Here is a 20,696-nt window from a genome sequence, read left to right on the forward strand (position 1 = left end):
GTGCTTAAAACATGCTATGCCTGGGAGACAAGCACAGTGCCTCCTTCCCTCATCTCTCTCGATTAAATACCTTAATACGTTTGTCCCTAGCATGTCTTCTTTCTTCATTAAGCTTGGAACAGCTCCAGAAGAAGAAGTATTTGCAGATTGTCTCCTTTCTAAATACATCTTACTTCCCCACTAGATACACATGGCTCAGGGAGGCTGTAAACATTTGCTCTGCACACAGAAGTGCTTAGTAATAACAGATCCTCCTCTCAGTGCTTCGCAGCACACTTATAAAACCAGTGCTTTTAATTTCCAGGCCCTTGATTTATTGCCTGGGAGCTTTTGGTTTGGCTTTAGGAAAGGGATTGCAGAGCACATCTCTGTGTGCTGGCAGCTGGGGTTGGGGTTTGGCAGGCAGGGCTGTGATTGCAGCCCTGTGATGGCAGGTAGGGCTGTGATTGGAGCCCTGTGATTGCAGGTAAGGCTGTGATTGCAGCCCTTTGGTTGCAGGTAAGGCTGTGATTGCAGCCCTTTGGTTGCAGGTAGGGCTGTGATTGCAGCCCTTTGGTTGCAGGTAGAGCTGTGATTGCAGCCCTTTGGTTGCAGGTAGGGCTGTGATTGCAGCCCTGTGGTTGCAGGTAGGGCTGTGATTGCAGATGCTTGCAGTGATTGTGCAGTGAGAGGGATGCTTTTATTCAGTCGTGCATTAACAATATGCTGCTTGGGAAGTGGGTTTCCACGATCAGATGTATTTTTAGGGCTGTTTATGGCCACATTTTCCTCTAGATTGTGCGTCTCTGGACCCATGAGCATCCATGCAGCACTGTGTCAAAGCAAGCGGTCCTTTTGCAACCTCCTCCTGATGCTCTAGAGGTACCAAAAGACCCCAGGACATCAGACCCCTGGATGGCAACATCCTACTGGCTTCCAAAACTACATCAATGCAAGATGCTCCTGAAAATGGGAATGGTCTCAGCTCTTCAGGCTTTGTTCCCTGCATGCAGCATTTCTAAATCTCCTTTGCTGGCCCAGGCAGCCATGCACATACACTGGGGTTTTCTTTCATCTCTTCTCGGTTTGAGCTCCCCAGAGCATGTTACACACAGGCTGCTTGCATCTGGAAGCAGAAAACCACGTCTCTACTCAGCTTTCTCCTCCAAAGGGAGTAAATCCTACCCATTGCAAGCTGCTTATTGCCACGTGCCGTGCCTTTATGTTCCAGATTCTCCACTTTTGGGGCTTCTTTCAGCTCCACACCTCTCCTTTGGAGCAGAGCACAGCCTTGGTAACACAGGGCTGAGTGCAGGGTGTGTTTCCCTGCTCATTTCAGTGTGCCTGGGGTGATGGTTTGGATCAAACGCACTGTGAAGCCTCTGAACACGAGCACCATTGCTGTAAAGCCAGAGCCCATTTGGTCTATGCTTTGCTTTCAGGGCTTTCCACTCCTTAAAAGCACTGGAGAAGCCCTTGAAAAACAACCAATTAATCATAAAGTAACCTTCCAGAACCTGCTTTCTCACTATTTCCCATACAAAGCTTTCTGACAGATTCTCCTTATCCTCCTTTATTCATGATGGCTTTCGTGTGGGCAGCGTGGTACCAGCAGTGACCAGTAATTGCTGCATTCACTCCCATCGGTCCCCATTTCACCTAATTAGAAGGAGATTTCACAATGCGGCCATCTGCTCCCCTGCCTTGCGCTGTCTCTTTCGCAGACTCCCTCGAGACAGCTTTGATGGGCCCAGGATTTACTGATTCAGTATCACGGGATCAATCCAGTTGTTGGGGAGCCGGGGTAAGCGTTCCCCATTACACTGTTAAGGATGCACAAGTGAAGCTGATGGTTTCCCAAGCTCACAGAGATGGGATGAGGAAATGGAGAGAGTTTCCTGTGCTATTTTTCTCATTCCCAACAATTAAATTTATTCTTGTGCCTCCTGCAGGCAGGCTTCTAAAGGAAGATGGGCTAACTGGAAGTGGCATGGCTTTGGGTATCACGCTGTTAGTGATGCGCTTTAATGGACCTCATTCTACTCCTGTTATAGCCATGTCACTTGTAGTGTGTTTTATGGTATCCTATAAGGATGCATGGGCATATTAAGCTTTGTCCTCTTCCCAAAGAAGCCTTTCTACCCCCCAGTTCTCCCCCTAAACTGTGCCCATCCGCTCAGTGCAGTTTAGTCCATGGTGCTTTTAAAGCATCCTTCCCGCAGCAACCAGGGCAATTTCAGTGTCATTTCCTCCCCAGTCATTCTACGTAGATTTGGAGCAGGATTCTCTGCACTTTACCATGTACTGCACAAATCAAATCTACATCTTGATTCTGCAGCCCTTGAAATAGGACTGTATTAAGGGTAAAGGGGAAAATCCGACTCTGCCTTTCATTGCTCGGTAATCCTTTATCTTATAATCCGTGCTCTCTTCTTTCATCTCCTTAGTTCCCACCCAGCTCTGCTGTGGTTCTTTCAGTTGGGAAAGCATTACGACCTCTTAATTTTGACTAAATTAATGTTTCTTTGACTAAAGAAACATTCAATGGGTACATTGCATGGGAAGGTGTATAAAGGAAAGCAGGACTCAGCCCACTGTCAAAGCCAGCAACTGCCTTGTCACTTTTGTATGCTAAAAGAATACTTTAGCTTCATTATGCATATAAAATCTTGTAAAGAAACAGCACGAGCTCAAATACACACACAAAGGCACAGCAGAAGTGATGGGACTAAACGTGGGTTAATCCATATTCATCCGTGTTCTGTATTGCGTTATTGGAGGCTCTGTGGCTGTTACTCTTGGGGCACAGTAGAAACGCAGCTGCGAACTGTTCATCCTGCTGGAGCTGGTACCCAGCTGATGGATTCTGAGTGGTTCTTGTAAGAAAGAGCTGCACCCATCCATGGGAAAGCACAGACCTGTGTGCAGCGGGAATGCCACTCAGACAGGCCTTGCGATGTATAAACTGTTGTGGGTTTGAATTCTTTCCTGTTCTGAAAAGAAGATGCATCCAAAGCATATGCATATATATGCATATATATATATATATAAAAGACATTTGGTTTTATGCTATTTTCTATGCTTTACTTTGTGTACCAATATAGGATAAACTCGGGTGTCTCTGGAGCCTGAGCATATGCGTGTGCATTGCTTTCTCAGGCAATATTTTGGCTGAGCTGTTGAGGTGTAAGGTCACTTGGGACATACCTGCTTGTTACAATACCCTGCTTTCAGTGGTCTAACAGAAAATGAGGCCATCCTCATTGCTGGGTCTCTAAGGTGAGCTGCAGGCTTCTCTGTGCTGTAGTCATCCGGGAGACATTGGTGTGAGCAGCCATTGAAGCTGTGACCTTGCGTCAGTATCTCCATCAGCTGTGCAGGATCATTGAAGGTGGAGGGGGGATGCTGCTTAGGAGACCATGGGGTTAAATCATGTATTCGCTTGCATAGGCTGTATGTACACAAGAAATCATAGAATCCCAGAATCCCAGGTTGAAGGGACATCAGGGATCACCTGCTCCAGCCTTTCCAGGCACAGCATGACCTGGACTGGATGCCCAGCACCCTGTGCAGCCCGGTCTTAACAGTGTCCAACACTGGGGAGTCACCGCTTCCTTAGGGAGATTATTCCAGTGGCTGCTTGTTCTCATTGGGAAAAGTTTTCCTCTTGTGTCCATTTGGAATCTCCCCAGCAGTAACTTGTGCCCATCACCCCTCAGCTTTCTGATGTCCAAAGGGAGTCTCCACTTTCTCTGCAGCCACATTGACCTCCTGGCACACGGATCAGGTCTCCCTGAGCCTTCTCTTCTCCAGCTGAACAGTCCCAGCTCTCTCAGCCTTTCCTCACTGCTGCCCAGCCCTTGGACCATCGCTGTGGCCCTTCTCTGGACCCTCTCCAGTCCGGCCACATCTTTCTTGTACAGCAGGACCCAACCTGAGCACAGTGTTCCAGGGGTGGCCTGACCAGCACCAAGCAGAGTGGGACAGGGATATCTTTGTCTCTGCTGGTGATGCCCTTACAAAAAGGAATGTGGTTATTCAGGAGCTTCTTTGCACTGGGTTGTCAGGAGCATACTGCAAGGGAAAACTTGAATACCACGTATCTGGGCACCAACTTTGCCCTGGGGCTGGGTTTAGTTCTCTTCTACTTAGTGGTCAATGTAGTTGTTCCTCAATGCTTCCTCCATGAATGGTCATGGGGATCCTGATCCGTGATTTCCTAACATTTGCTTTGCTGCCATTTCAGACATAGAAACCTTTTGAAATCCGGTTACTACATCTCCTATTAAAGCCCACAGCAGAATTACTTTCATGTATGAAGTGAAACTCACTGTGGCTAACTCATTGCTTCATTTTTCATGTGTGCAATGAAGCTTCAGGACACCTGGTGCCCAATCAGCATAGGGAGGATATTCAGGTATAGTCATATAGTAACTACTACAGCAAGGAGCAAATAATAATGTCCAAAGTGACTAACGCAGTGGCAAAACAATAGCTGCTATTTAAGCATCACCATCTTCCTCCTTTACCTCCTTTACTGCTGCATCTGTTCCTACTCCTGTGCCAGGATGAGCAGTTACGCTGTCGCACAGACTAGGAATGAAAGCAAAGAGCCACGCTGATTATGAACTTGCATTAGAAACACAGAAAGAAGGGAAGTGATGATTCCCTGAAGGGAGGAGAAAATACAGCCAGTCAAATAACATTGCTGCAACAGAAAAGCTATTTCGTGTCAAGCAGCTGTGGCCTGACCTTCCTTTGGGGACACCCATCCTTCTGCATCCCTGATTTGGATGATCATTGACCACATTAAGATAAAATCTTATCTGTTATCTGCCAGTACCACCCATCTCCGTCATTTGCCTCAAGGGCAAACCTTGCAGTTCCAATGCAGCTGAACTGCAGCACCACTAAAGCATCCCCAGCTTGGAGAAGGGCCAGGATTTAGAGAACAGGAGCTGGCCGTGAGTACCAGAGCTTCCAGGAAAGTCAGATCCCTGCCCAGCACTAGAAGGGTAAATGGTCTTCCTGAACCCCCCCAGCAGTGTGAATGGAGCAATTTGGACCAGATCTGTTGTGAAGCAGAGCAGGTCAATGAGATGTGCTGGCCTTCATCTCCTTGGGCAGCAGCTCTTCAGTTCTGTAACCATTCGGCCTGTCGTTGATGAGAGGTGATGCTTTTATGTTCCCTTCCCACCCTGCTGCTGCAGGTCTGATCGCACTGTGAGTTTGTGACATGCAATTGCTTCGTTTGACCTAAAAAGCTTCATTTTCCACATCCTTAGGCAGCACTTCTCGCTGCACCAGATTCCCCTCTTGCCATGGATTCATGGAATCACAGCCTGGTTTGGGTTGAAGGGAACTTAAAGCTCATCCAGTTCCAACCCCCTGCCATGGGCAGGGACACCTCACACTAAACCATGGCACCCAAGGCTCTGTCCAACCTGGCCTTGAACACTGCCAGGGATGGAGCACGGATGGTCCTCAACTCCCCTATCCCTCTGTGCTGAGACGTGAGCAGTGGCAGGGCTGTTACTCTTGGGGTTGCTGTCCCACAACTACATTGCTTTTTCAGCTCTTTGGCCCTCTGCAGTGTTCACCATCACCTTCAGCCATGTACTTACGACATTGGAGGTGTGACGGCATGTGGAATAACTCTGCCTCCTTGGAAGGCCATGCTCCATGGTCCTCAGGCAGTGCAAATCCATGATTTGTGGGCTGCTGATTCAAGCAACTTTAATAAATGGAGCACAGCATGGTTCTGCTCTGCCAAATGAGTGACTTCATCCTTTTCAGTACATTAATCATACCTTTCTCATAGCTTGCTGCAGCCAGTGCTAAAGTTGCCTTGCTGAAGGCTCAGCACTTTCCTCCTCTCCTGTGCCAGTGCTGTGTGCGATGGGCTCTAACCAGGGATATCCACACATACTGATCCCTCCCATCCTGCTCATACTTACTCCTTTGTGCATTGTGCAGGTTTCAAATCCAAGCATTAATATATGACATTGTTGTAGTCTTTGCACACAATTAGATGTTGGCTTTGTCCAGACAGAGTTGTCCTGTCTATGTATGTATTTGTGTGTGTGTGCATGGCTTAGAGGTTGGTTCTTAATGTTAGGGAAATAATCTTGGGCACCAGGAGCTTCATTATACCATTCATAGAGCAGACTTACAGTAAATTATTGTGTACAAGATAATAGCATGGGCACTAGAGGATAAAGCTGTCATTAAGCATCCACGCAGGAGTTAGAGACAGAGCACTTGATGCAGCAATGAGAGGGCACTTCTTGCTCTTGGGGTGGCAAATAGTATGTGTGGCGAAGAAGACTGCAATAGGAGTTGGTTGGAATTGACCTTTTAACCAAAGGGGATGGGTTGAGGTGTGATTCTGAGCAACCTGATCTAGTTGAAGATGCTCCTGCTCATTTCAGGGGGGTTGGAACTGAATGAGCTTTGAAGATCATTTCCAATCCAAACTATTCCATGCTTCTGTGGGACGAAGTGGTTCAAGCTGGTATCTTGGGGTGCAGGGGGCGTAGCAAGGCCAGGTTGGACACAGGGGCTTGGAGCAGCCTGCTCTAGTGGAAGGTGTCCCAGCCCATGGCAGGGGGATGGAACTTTATGAGCTTTCAGGTCCCTTCCAACCCAAACCAGTCTGTGAATCTATGATGCTGTGTTGCAGTAACATGTCAGCCTGTCAGAAGCAGCGATTTTAGAATGAATGAAACATTTCAGAGCAAACATTCTGTAAAGCCTTTCTTTCCCCCGCTAAAAAACCTGAATAGTTTTCATTTCAGGTTAAGCCATAATTTTCCAGGTCAAGCTTGAAATATCCCTTCTGTGCAGGACTCCTTCATGAAGTTCCTGGTCTCCCTTTTCTGCACCACTCAGACATGCACACCGGGATGAGGGAGTTGGGCTCAGAGCCTGTGCCGCTGCTGTCAGCAGAATACATTTAACATCCTGTGCTGATTCTGAATAAACATAACCTCTCTTGAAGTCCTTCAAAGTAGGTAGAAGACCTGGCCCTGGCTCCTGTTCCTTCCCCCTCTTGGCTTTGCTGTGGCACCAGTAGATGAAGGCAATTAGTGCCTACAGAAGTGCTGGTGAGCCTCTCCAGAGATGGCTGCATGCCATAGCCTGGAGCTCACATCAGCCCCGTGTTCCCTGGCTAGGGTGGAGGAGGCTGTTCAGGTCACTTTCTATCTTTAGCAATCTTTAGCCAAGGGGAAGATGCAATTAAACAACCAGGGTGGATGAAGCCCTGTTCAAGAGCTGTGTGTGGTATCCACTGATGCATGTAGAGAGCAGCTCTTTCCTTTAAAGAATATAGATCAGGCCACCCCCTCCCAAGGCTATTGTCATAGAACCATAAAATGGTTTGGGTTGGAAAGGACCTCAAGATCATCCAGTTCCAACCCCCTGCCATGGGCAGGGACACCTCACACTAAACCATGGCACCCAAGGCTCTGTCCAACCTGGCCTTGAACACTGCTAGGGATGGAGCATTCACAGCTTCCCTGGGCAGCCCATTCCAGTGCCTCAGCACCCTCACAGTAAAGAACTTCTTCCTTAGATCCAATCTAAACTTGCCCTGTTTCAGTTTGAACCCATCACCCCTTGTCCTATCACTACAGTCCCTGATGAAGAGATATGTAAGATGATTACAAGATGATCTTCTACCTGTTCATTTGCAAGGCGTCTGCCTCATCCTTTGCAGCACTATGGAGGTCTATAGATGGCTAAAATCCCTTTATCTTCACTGTGTATTTTCCCTGTTGGGCTTAGAAAAGGTCATCTCATGCCTCATAGACTCCTTTTTGCTGAGTTTCATTTCAATTTCCATTTCAGGTCAGTGCTGGGTTCATGATGGAGTCTAATTATTCTTCGTAAGGCTGGGACCAGAGGTAGGCAGAAAATGAGGAGATTGGTTGCTATTTCAGTTCAAGCCCTGTGTTTCGTGCCAAGATAGCAATTCTTAACATCTTCCTCAGCAAAATGAAGAGCAATGAAAATCCCTTAGATAAAGCATTAAAGAGGGGGCCTAAGCTCTGCTTGTTGGGTACCTCCATACTGATTCTGGTCCGTGCTCGTGACTCATCCTTGCAGTGTGCGCAAAGGCTTTTGCTTCGGTTTTAGGTGAGTTTGAGGCTGTGCTCTTTTTAGGATGGGGTCTGGCAAGTTCCTGAAATACATTCAGAGCTAATTTTGTGTTTTCTATTATATGAGCTGTTGTTCTCAAAACAGGGGGAAAATAAGATTTTCAGGGCTTATTTCAGATTGCAGCCAGAATTTGTGGCTTTTGGGCACCTTCCCTGCAGGTTGGCCTTGGGATGTTAAAGGGTAATCATAGAATCATAGAATGGTTTGGATTGGAAGGGACCTTCAAAGCTCATCTACTCCAGTCCCCTGCAATGAGCAGGGACATCCTCAACTAGACCAGGTTGCCCAGAACCACATCCAGCCTGGCCTTGAATGTCTCCAGGGATGGGGCATCCACCACCTCTCTTGGCAACCTGTGCCAGGGTTTTACCACCCTCATTGTAAAGGATTTCTTCCTCACATCCAGCCGGAATCTCCCTCTTTTAGTTTAAACCCATCACCCCTCATCCTATTGCAACAGGCCCTGCTAAAAAGTCTCTCCCCATCTTTCTTATAGACCCCTTTTAAGAACTGAAAGGCCACGATAAGGTCTCCTTGGAGTCTTCTCCAGGCTGAACAAGCACAACTCTCTCAGCCTTGAGATGAGGGATGTCTCAGAACTGCAGGGCCTTTCTCCAAAGCAGGAGATAGACATTCGATGGACGTTCACCAGACCTGGAAGGGGGATTTAGGTCACCTTCCTGAGGCTCCCCCCTCATCCCTACAGTCAATATTGATGCAGACCTCAAGCAGGGCACCTGCCTCCTCATTCCCACTTTGCATTAGTGAACTCAGTGTGCCTGGCGCTCAGATGTGGGGATCCAGGCTGTGAAGGTGCTAGCACACTCCTGCCTACACTGTGGCTCAGGGTAACTAGTACTTTTCCAAGCAATTGGGCTAGGTTTTGGAGCTGACACATTCCAAGGGCAGTTCCCAATGGGCTGTTTTCCCTCACTCATCTGTGGGGGAGATGAGAGGTTTAGGAATTAGTACTTTTGTGCTATTTAACCACGGCAAGTTGAGTTTCTGGGCACGGCCGCAACCAGCACAGAACAGGCTGTGTCTATTCGAGTAACACTTCTGCAGTTTAGGTGTTGACTGACTATGAAAACCAGGCATGAAGATCAGCTGCTGCACCAGACATAGCTGGTAAATGGTCGGAGTTTCTCTCCTCCTTCCATTGCTCTGCATAGCAGATAGCCCATGGCAAGGGGTTGGAACTAGGTGATGCTTACCATGTGATGTGAAATGCACATGTGCCTGAAAGGGGTTTAGAATAGAATCCCAAACTGGTTTGTGTTGGAAGGGAGCTTAAAACTCATCCAGTTCCAACCCCCTGCCATGGGCAGGGACCCCTTCCACTGGAGCAGCTTGCTCCAAGCCCCATCCAACCTGGCCTTGAGCACTGCCAGGGATAGGACAGCCACAGCAGCGTGGGTCCACCTATGAATGGCTGTTAATCTGTGCTTTGGCTGCAAAGCCAGGCTCATCCTGGGCGGCACAAAGTAGTCAAGGGTCCTATTGCCAAGTGCAGTGGACCTGAGTAGTCACAGGATTCTTATATCTGCAATAAGAGCAGCAAAGCAAGGATGGAGAGGAGCAGAGGGATTTGTGCTCATTTTTAACAGTCAAATGAGAGTGGTTATTGCATCAACAGCCCAGATCCATTGCATGATGTGAGTGCCCACTCACTGATTTTGGGGAAAGGTTGTGATTCTCACCTTTGAGATTCCTACCTCTGCTACAAATACAATAGTGAATAGCTAACGGGTTCAGAAGTTGCTAGGAAGGAATCTGAGTGACAGACAGACATGGGCAAAGAGAATTAGTGCATGATTTTGTTGCCTTTTGGAAAGCAGTTGGAAATGCATAGTCTATTTTGTGGATGCGGAGCCTAGGAAGAAGCCTCTTACCTTCTGAGTAACTTAGAATGACCTTTGATTTAGTCAGTGAGGTATTCAAAGCTTTAATTCAGCTCTTTAAAGGTGTTTCCTCTTCCTTTGTCTCATCTCTTCATGCAGGAGGGGTGTTTTAGCAATGGACTGCAGAGACAAGTGGGAGACAGTCCATGGAACAGGAAAGAAGGGGACATAGATGAGCCCGTTCACTTACTGCTCATTCAGCACAACAGTTTCATGAAGGATAAAGGATAGCATCCTTCAAACAGGCAGTACCCCTGGGGTTTGACAGTGTTATCCAAGGCCAAGAAGGGCTCAATAGTAAAAGAAGGGGGAGAAATGAAGAAATACAGTGAAAATAAGAAGCAGATGTAGGTAGAGTCAGTATGAAGGAAGAATGGAGAGTTGAAGACGGGATTTGGCTCATAGATTGGGATACCTACGTTTAGGGATGTATGTGTGAGTGTCTTCACGTGTGCTAGATGTTTGCATTCCCATCAATGGGCATCTAGTCAGATAACAGAGCCCAGAGAGGCATTCAGCTCATCCTAAAGCAGTCACCCATCTCTGCCATAGGGAAGGGCTCTCCAAGCCCCACTGACCCCACATTGACAACCACAAGGACACAGACACCCTGCAGATGTGATGAGACCTTAATATAAGGGTCTTAGGAGGAGAAACACACCCAGGAGACCGTTGCAAGCAGCAGTTATCTTGGAAGGGAAAGGTCTTTAACAGCTCTGTGAATGGGTAATGCAGTACTGGGTGGGCAGGGAGCTGCCCTGATGTCCTGCACATGAAGGGATCGGTTATTACGGGTCCTTGAGGATGACAGATGAACTTCTGCAGCCTCCCCATCTAAGCGGATGCTCTGATGATGAACGAAGGGTGCGTGTCCGTGTGAAGCTTTCCTGAGCCCCTGGACTCAGTCCAGCTGCTTATCTTCTTACAAGTAAAAGCTGAATATCTCCATGAGCATTTGTGCAATTTGGTGGAAGTTGATTAAGATGTTCAAAGCTATTATGGGAAGGGATTGACTGGCAGTACCCTCACACAGAGGTCATTTCCCTCAGAAACCAGGCTGAGGATGAGCAGCACAACCCAAAGGGGTTGATGGAATGGGGCGGGAGGGACAAGGGTCTGCAACTTCAAGGTCCCATTGCTGCAGAGGTCCCAAAATTAAGAGAAGGGCTTTGATTTTCAATGAGAATTCAGCCCTTTGAGGAGGGCTTGGATCACCACTGTTAGGGTAGATGCTGGCTTGCATTGGAGTCTTTAAGGATCTAAACACAGCCTGGGACCATGCCTGAGCACAAGCTGTTTAAGGTAGCAACACCCTTGGGCTTTCTCCATCCCCATTCTCAGGTGAATGGCAGTCCTTAGAGAGAAAAAGGAATGGTTTGCTTCAGAACTGGTAAGGAGTTGGTGCTTTTGGGGGAAAACCTACAAAATGCAAGAGAAGGGGAGTGTGAATGGGCACCAGAATGTGTCCAGATGCTGAAAACCTTTGAGATGTCTTTGGGTAAAGTTGCAGCTGTGTCCAAAAGAAATGAAAGATGATGCTATTTTTTCATTAACTCAATAATAGAGAGAAGCCAGAGCTCAGATACCTGATAAACTGAATTTTCTGCTCTGCTGGAGTTTGCAGCTAAGACAGTTTTATCTTAAACCGCTCCTTCATGCAATTAACAAAACTATTGTGCATAATATAGGCAAAATGATGCCATTCGCTATTTAAAGGCATGGGTTAGGGAATCTTGGCTCCTTACATTTCTGAATCGCCCAGCTCTCTTGCCTGCAGGGAAGGTTGGTGAGAAGTGTGTCCTGTGTTGAGTTGCAGAAGATGAATGTTGATATTCCTTCCAATTGTTCTCTTCCAACCTAATTGCAAGAGGCAGGAACTGGCTGTAGGTAACTTTTCAACATAGAAAGGACATGGAGCTGTTGGAACAGGTCCAGAGGAGACCACGAGGATGAGCAGGGGCTGGAGCAGCTCCTGTATGGAGCCAGGCTGAGAACACTGGGGCTGTTGAGCCTGGAGAAGAGAAGCTGCGTGGAGACCTCAGAGCAGCTTCCAGTGTCTGAAGGGGGCTGCAAGGGTGCTGGGGAGGGACTCTTCATCAGGGACTGCAGTAATAGGACAAGGGGTGATGGGTTCAGACTGAAACAGGGGAAATTTAGATTGGATCTAAGGAAGAAGTTCTTTACTATAAGGGTGCTGAGGCACTGGAATGGGTTGCCCAGGGAAGCTGTGAGTGCTCCATCCCTGGCAGTGTTCAAGGCCAGGTTGGACAGAGCCTTGGGTGCCATGGTTTAGTGTGAGGTGTCCCTGCCCATGGCAGGGGGTTGGAACTGGATGATCTTAAGGTCCTTTCCAACCCAAACCATTCTATGAAGTAAAAAATGAGCTGTTGGGAGCCAGTTTCTTTAAACCTGAATGGATGGAGGCAAAAGTTTTTCCTTGTTGAGCAATGGGGGATGCCATTCCCACATTCTAGTACTCTCCTGTTGGCTTTACTCCTAAACCTCTTTCTCTTTCGATCCTCAGAAACGAGTTCAGACCCTGGGTAGATGTCAAGCCTGTGAAAGCTATAAAAGCGAAGCCCCAGTACAAGCCACCAGAGGAGAAAATGACCCATGAAACCAGTTACAGCGCTCAGTTCAAGGGGGAAACCAGTAAGCCTGCTCCAGCTGATAACAAATACCTGGAACGCCGAAGGATACGCACTCTCTACAGCGAGCCCTATAAAGAACCTCCTAAGGTGAGAGACATGGTGGAAGGGACCCAGGGCCATCACTGCATCACTGTCTAATAGAGTAAAGCTGGGGTGAACGCTGCCTGTTGTCACTCCCCTTGTGTGGCATCTTCATTTCCAACCACTGGGTGCATCTGGGGATCCACCTGGGAGATGGTGGTGGATGGAAAACTGAATATGAGCCAGGGTACAGGCACAGGCAGCCCAGAACCCCCCCATGTGCTGGGCTGCACCCCCAGAGCCTGAGCAGCAGCTCAGGGAGGGGATCCTGCCCCTCTGCTGTGCTCTGGGGAGACCCCCCCAGCAGCCCTGATCCAGCTCTGGGGCAGCAGCACAAGAGGGACGTGGAGCTGCTGGAGCGAGGCCAGAGGAGGCCATGGAGCTGCTGCGAGGGCTGGAGCAGCTCTGCTCTGGAGCCAGGCTGAGAGAGCTGGGCTGGGGCAGCCTGGACAAGAGAAGGCTCCTGAAGGGGAGACCTGAGAGCAGCTCCAGTGCCTAAAGGGGCTGCAGGAAAGCTGGAGAGGGGCTTGGGACAAGGGCCTGTAGGGCCAGGCCAAGGGGAATGGCTTGAACCTGCCCGAGGGGAGACTGAGCTGAGCTCTTAGGCAGAAGCTCTTCCCTGTGAGGGTGCTGAGGCGCTGGCACAGGGTGCCCAGAGAAGCTGTGGCTGCCCCATCCCTGGCAGTGCTCAAGGCCAGGTTGGACACAGGGGCTTGGAGCAAGCTGCTCCAGTGGAAGGGGTCCCTGCCCGTGGCAGGGGTTGGGACTGGATGAGCTTTAAGGTCCCTTCAACCCAAACCAGGCTGGGATTCTCTGGGCTCTGGTACAGGTTAATGCACGTTGCGGATGGCAGTGCACTGTGCCAAACTGTAAAGAAGCGAGGGTAGGCTTCTGCATTGTCATTTCCCAGGTGGTTATCCAGGCAGCTTTCTCTTCCTGCCTCCAAGACTGTGGGCACCCCACGTTACGCTTTACCCCAGGAGCAGCACGCTAAGAGCCAGATCTCCATCTGTAACTGATTCAGAGGACTCCACAGGTTTTGACAGTAAATGCTTTTAGCTTTGATCAGATCGATGACAAAGGACGTGAGCTGAAGTATGTTGCAGCCTTATTTCCTAGGAACAGTGGAGGATGTACGTGCATATAAAAGGAGTCAGTGTGTGCAGGTTTACACATAGGACAGTTAGTCCTTCCCCAGATGCCTACGTTTGGGAGGTGTCAGAAGGATGCCAGGGTCAGCATGGAGGAGCTGAATGCTCCTGTTCCTCCTTAATTTTGAAGCTGTCCTCCTTCCTTTGGAGCCTGCAGAAACATGTTGATGCTAGGCACTGCTGTGGACCTTGCTCAAGTGCCTATCAGTGTCCCAGCTATCCCCAAGTAATTTTACTCCATTGTGGCCTTTATTAAGGAACCAACACGAGGAGTCATAGTCCTGAAAGAGAGGTGGGGATGTGTAGCAACATCTTTGTCCTGAGCATCATTTGTCTGCTTCTGATCCAGACAGTGACAATCCCCTATGGGCTTGCAAAGCCCCTCCTGAAGTCAGAGAAAGGGACTGCAGTGATAGGAGAAGGGGTGATGGGTTCAAACTGAAACAGGGGAAGTTCAGGTTGGAGATAAGGCAGAAGCTGTTCGCTGTGAGGATGCTGAGGCTCTGGCACAGGGTGCCTAGAGAAGCTGTGGCTGCCCCATCCCTGGCAGTGCTCAAGGCCAGGTTGGACAGAGCCTTGGGTGACATGGTCTTGTGTGAGGTGTCCCTGCCCACAGCAGGGGGTTGGAACTGGATGATCTTAAGGTCCTTTCCAACCCAAACCATTCCATGATTCCGTGATTCTATGAATGGATAAAATGACTGATGTCAAAATCTCCTGCTGTGTCCTGGTCTGGATGCAATGCACTTTGCTGGTTTCAGGGGCATTGTGCCTTGAGGGCATCCACACCAGGAAAGGAGTTGGCCATTTGCAACTCAGCATGCCCCCAGCTGCTCCCCTCCCTTTGTAGCAAGGCATAGCTGAGGGAATAAGCTATTTTCATGCTATTTCTGATCTAAATCCTGTTTCCCACCTGTCCTTGTGTCCCTCTTTCTCTGTCTCTCCATCTCTGTGTTGTTGTTTTGCGTGTCGCCCTCCATGCAGGTGGAAAAGCCTAGCGTAAAGCCTTCCAAACCAAAAAAGACCACAACAAGCCATAAACCCCTGAAAAAGGCCAAAGACAAGCAGATTGCATCTGGCCGGGCTGCCAAGAAAAAGAGCGCCGAGACCTCCAACACAGCAAAGCCAGAGGACAAGGAGAAAAGCAAAGAGATGAACAATAAACTGGCTGAGGCAAAAGAGTAAATGTCACTGCACTTTCCTTTCTCTCTCATTTTAGTTTCCTTTCCTTTCTTTCTTCCCCCCCCCCCTTTTCTTTTTCCCTTTCTTTGATTAAATAAAGGCCACAAAATTAATTAGAGGCTTCTAATCTGCTTTTTGTTCTGATTGTATTAGAAGCTGTTCTGTTTTATTTCCAAGGAGGATTAGGGAATCCTTGTTTCTGAGGTCAGGTTGTTCTGCTTTGCCTGCACAACACGGCTCTGCACAGAGTGAGGGACGTGGGAATGCACAAGTGGGGTCATAGGAGATGAAGGTGATGGATCAGCCATGATTGTGTCCAACCTGGGCTTGGTCCTTCAATGCTTTGATGGTGTGGAAGTGCCCGTTGAGCCATGGAGGGGCTGTGCTCTCATCCCATGAGGTCCTTTTGGGGTTGGCCTTTATTCGGTCATCTCCCACTGGTGGAAGGTTTTGGAGGCAGAGAGAGGATCAGAGGTTCATTCATGGTGCTGTGGATCCATTAGAATCAGTGGTGTGGCCAAGGGCAACTTCCCCTGGTGACGCTGGTGGGACTTTTGCTCCAAGAAGCAACAGGAAAGGAGATCCAGTGCAGATAAAGGGCCAATCCCCCCCCTCCAGAGTAGCAGGTTTAGCTGCATCAAGGCAGCTTCACCCATCAACACCTCTTGAAGTCCTTGGTTTAAACAGAAAGGGAGTTGAGGAAAGGCACAGAGAGCAGTGAAGACTTCCCAAGCATGTGGCAGGTCAGGCTAGGTTATCAGCAGGCTGTTCTTCCCTATTGCTTCCCCTAGGTTATGGACCTTTTTAGTTATTCCTGGTTTGGTTTGAACCTTGGTCTGCTTTCCTCACTTCTGGGGTGCCAGTAGACAGAGCTAGGTTTCAGGAAGAGGTTTGGTTTGCAGAGGTGACCTTCCAAAGGGTAGGAAGAAGTGAGTCAAGAAGGTTGGCTAAGAGCTGTCAGCGCCCGTTGTGTTGACTCTGCCGTCTGTTGGTGTTCATGTTGGCTTATGCGCATCCGAAGAGGGCCATAAACCAGTTGCTGGGATCCCTAGACTCCCTCCAGGCAAGATCTCAGGGTTTCAATCCTATTTACTGTGCTCTTCCTCTAGGAAATCCCCATGCCCAGCAAGACCAGTTTGGAAGCTGTCAACACAGTGGGACCATTTGTCAATGAGTATGAACTGGGCCAACAAGCTGGCATTGCATCGCCCAGAGACTGGGTCGTTAGAGTCAATGGGAGCTGGAAGAGGTATGGTCCCAAACCAAATTTATGTGCCTAACTTCTGGATTGGGACCTAAATACCTATGGATCAATCTTAACTGAGGTGTTGAAGTCTCCTTTAGTGGAGTAGCTGCAAGTGAAGATGAAAGGTTCTTCTTTTATGCAGCTCAGTATTTCCATCCTAACATGCGGTCCAGCTTGAAGCTTTCGGAGAACAGATAATTGGGAATAAGGAAGAGAGAGATAGGAATTAGGGTAGGAAGATGGTGGTGAAGGAGTAAAGTGTCAGAACTGTGTTGTTGTAGAGGAGTTTGAATGAGGGAAGTCTTTCTGCTAAGGTATTGTAGAGATGTGAAACTTAACAGAAGTGATGGGCCATGAGGGTGAGGAGTCCCATTTTTTGGTGTCTCACCCCATTGGAATTGGTTCTTTTGGAAACATAAAGGAGTAGTGGGTGAGGAAGTTTCTAAAGAGGAGGAAAGCTCTGTGGTACACAGATAGTGACATTCGCTGGCCTTAGTAATGAATAAATGCCAAGTTCAGTGTGTCGTGTGATGTGTCCTGTTCGCCTTGCGCTAACGGCCTAAACCTTTGAGTATAAAGTAAGTGTAGTGTTCTGAATTCCGTGGTGTATTTCCAAGCTTAGCTGTGTTAGAACTGTGTGCTATGAGCTAGTCAGGTTGTGTATGTGGAAAAATATATATTCATATCTAGAAATATATATATTTAAAACCTCCGATGTTTAGGAGGAAACCAGGGAAATCCTCCAGGAAGTAAAACTGTGGAACTCTTTGCCAATGTAGTGCATTTTCTCTTGGATGTGCATGCTCCATGGAGACGCTGACCTGTCCATATTGACCATTGCTTTTCTGAGTGCTCAGAAGCCCCTGCAGCAAAGCTCAGCTCTGCCTCCAGAGCAGCTCGGTGAAAGGCTTGTGGCTGAGCTGGGTGCTCTTCCCACCCCATCGCACAAGGGACAAGTGGCCAGAGAAGCCTGAGCTTCCAAGACTTGGTGTGATTCCTTGGCATTTAGATGCTTCATGTGTCTTCACGCCCCTCAGTAACGTCCTTTCATGTCACAGGATATAGAAACAGCGTGAAGATGACGTGTCACAGCAGGCAGAACATGTCAGGAAGGCATGTAGACAGATACCAATAGCCCAACACACCGATCTCACTGCACGTAAGGGAAGACCATGCCAAATAATTCTCCCTATTGTTTTTTTCGGCCCTAAGTTTCATATTGAAGGAGACACCACGCTTGCCACCACTTCACCTTAAAGTCAATGGGAGTTTAGCCTTTGACTTCAAGGGTAACCAAATTTTGCCCAAGGAACATCATTCAGTGTTTAAGGCCAAGTTGCACAGGGCCTGGAGCAACCTTATCTAGTGAAGGTGTCCCTGCCCATGGCGCAGGGGCTTGGAACTGGATGAGCTTTAAGATCCTTTCCAACCCAAACCATTCTATCATAATGATTCTCTGATTAAGATGCTCAGACAGACCACATAATCCAAGCATCTCCATGCCACTGGATCAACTGCTTCTCATCCAGGGCTTCAGGATTGCTTCTTCTCAATGAAGAGCATCCATCACTGTCTTGGAACAAAACATGCACAGTGGGTGCTCAGAATATGGCCTTATGTGTCCTTAATACATGAAGGTTTGGGGGGCATCTCACTACAAAGCTAGGTATGAAGTGGTCTAGATTCCATCTCTACTGAAGGAGCTTCCAAGGGCCATTGAGCTGCCTATTTTGGACACCTCTCTTCGAGTGGGATGAATGATCCTTGGAAGCTCTCAATCTTTGCAGAAAGAGCCTGGGAGACTGGTAGGGCCCTCTCAGACAACAGCAACTTAGGGATATAAATCCTGGCCTTTGCTCCATGTGTGCTAAGTGCTCAGCACACATCCAAGCAGTTTAGCGTTGCATCGAATACCAGGAACTGCAGCAGAGCCAAGCCTCAGGGTGAAATCCTGCATTGCTCTTACCTTCCACAGACTTTATACCCATCCACTCAGGTTTATCAGAAAGGAGACCAAATCCCTGCTGTTTCAAGTTCACTTTGGACTCTGAGCTTGTCGATCCCATTGGGAAAGAGTGCTCTGCTGTTCTGTGTTCAGCTACCACGATGCTGATTCTGTTTCACTGCTGATCTGTAATACGTTTTGCTTTCCTTGTAAAAAGAACAGAAGAAATGGTTTGTTTTTTACCCTGTGACCGTTCCTATGCTGTCTACTGCTTGCTCTTGCATTTTCACTATATTTCACTGTTTCTCCTTTCTGCAAAATGGTGCTATTTGCTGACTGATGCTCCTGTTCCCTGACTGCTTCGCACACCGATCACCTGCTTCTTCATTCGCAATGCAGCCACTGTGTACGGCTCCCATCAATTCCACAACCTCTTGCCTCTTGGAGGCAGATCAGAAGTGTCTAATTAATCTTTTGTGGCCTGGGTTTGGTTGCATATCACCAACGTGTCTCTTGTAACGTGTTTAAGCACACACGCCTCCCCCGTGGTGCTCTTTTCTTTCCATTCTTGCTGTTCTGATGAGAGTGACACACAGACACACTCACACACACACGGATTAATGTATAGCCAATGGATTGTGATGTGCTTGTGATCTTTGCTTGCTCAAAGGGTCTTTTTTTTTTCCAATGATAAATAAATGCTAAAGACGAATAACCACCTCCTCGAGCTTGTTTTCTCCATAAGAAGCACCCTTCCAACCGTGATCAGGTTTGTGATGCTTAAAGCCGCCACTTCCCTGCCTGCCATAGGGACAACTGAGCTGTCAAACCTCACTCCCTTTAGATGGCTGCTCCCCCCAGGCTAGCCTGAGAGCCATGTGTTTGCAAAGGTGAAGATGGACATGAAGCCATGTAATTGGAGCAGAGAGTTTGCTTATATATCCTCTGTCTACAAGTGTCATGAACAGAGGGTGAGTGCTCTGCATGCAGGGTGCTGCTGCACCTCATGGTGGACATGAGGACCTTGTGCCCATGCTGCGTTAGGTCAGGGAGCAGAAGGTAAGGCCCATGTTGGAACTGGATGACCTTAAGGTCCTTTCCAACCCTAACTATTCTGTGATGCTATGAAGAGCTGGAAGGAGGGGATGTGGATGAGGTTACTTAATCACTGTTTCCCAACTTGCTTTGGTCCCAAACCACCTGAAAGGCCCAATAAGAGGGATCAAGGGGCTATAAATCATTGAAAGGAGGTGGTAAGCTTTTGACTTGAGCACCCCTGAGGTGCTTGACAGTGACTGTGGAAGTCCAAAGCACTGATTTTATATTAATGAAGGTGTAATCTAATGAATGTATTAATGAAGGTGGAGGCTAATGAATGTGTTAATGAAGAAGGAGGCTATGTGGAGAAATTATAGTGGAGAAGACAGCAGGGCTGAGGGTGTAATTTCCTTTTAAATGATGAGCCCTGATCTTACCTCAGTCTCTGTTTTAATTACCTGTAATGCTTATTTTCAATCAATCATGTTTTTTCTCGTCTAATGGGTATTCCAATAACATCCCCACCAGCCCTGGGGAGAACTGTCTGCATTGGGCTTGTATTTTGAAGCCTCTTCTCCAATTGTTGACTCCATGGAGCACCAACCCTTCTCTGCCTCACCATTTCTGACTGCTGTTTCTCATCCCTGCCTGGTTTACAAACCACTTCCTGGATTTATTCCACCTCTGACTACATGGTGATGACAAGTGCTGCTTCCTCATGTCCTCCTGTATGCCCCTACCTTCCCTCTCCTTTTCCTACCAGCTCCCATCCGTTCAATGATCACACATCACTCTATGGTGTTTAAGGTGTTTCAGCTGAGCTGTAGGTGCAGGGATTTAGCATTTCACCCCTCCACAACTTGATATTGGAGATAATGTTCATTTTTAATAGATGGGTCCTTGATGGGGCTGATCTGTGACAATCCAGGTTGGCCAGCAATGTTTCTTCCCATGACACAAAGGTCTTTTCAGCATGGATGGGTGATCCTGCTGCCCACACTCAAGAGCTGGAGAACATGCCTTCGCTTCCCTGTTGCTCTCTGAGGTTGCTCAGCATCACAGCCAAAAGAGAAGGGTGGGACCTGGTGATAGGCGAAGGGACCTGGATCCTCTGGGCTTTAACCATCACTGTCTGAACCTGCTGCTCCTGATTCCTTTATAAGTCATTAGTAACTGGCACTGCCCACCTAATTCCAAGGGCTGTTGTGAGAATCATGTCCATGCAAAGCCCTGGAGGTGGGTTACTAAACATGAAATGCTTTGCCTCATAAGAGAGGAGTGTGGAGGTGCTGGCTCCTGATTGTCAGTGTTGGTGTCTGGATGAGGGGACAAGGAGAGGAGAGAAAATAGTGGTGTGTT

The 20,696-nt window shown here is 48.2% G+C and overlaps 1 protein-coding gene across 1 annotated transcript in view; it reads left to right on the forward strand.

Moving 5' to 3' along the window:
* MAP6 (microtubule associated protein 6) overlaps positions 1-18,967 on the forward strand; it is a 34,732-nt gene extending 15,765 nt beyond the window's left edge. The window contains exons 2-3 of the mRNA XM_065675901.1: positions 12,568-12,781; positions 14,911-18,967. Coding sequence (XP_065531973.1) covers positions 12,568-12,781; positions 14,911-15,111 — 415 coding nt within the window. The 3' untranslated portion in view covers positions 15,112-18,967. The remainder of the gene's footprint in view (positions 1-12,567; positions 12,782-14,910) is intronic.
* Positions 18,968-20,696: the final 1,729 nt, after the last annotated feature.

Source organism: Lathamus discolor, chromosome 4, assembly GCF_037157495.1.
Source record: "Lathamus discolor isolate bLatDis1 chromosome 4, bLatDis1.hap1, whole genome shotgun sequence".
Lineage (NCBI taxonomy): Eukaryota > Metazoa > Chordata > Aves > Psittaciformes > Psittacidae > Lathamus > Lathamus discolor.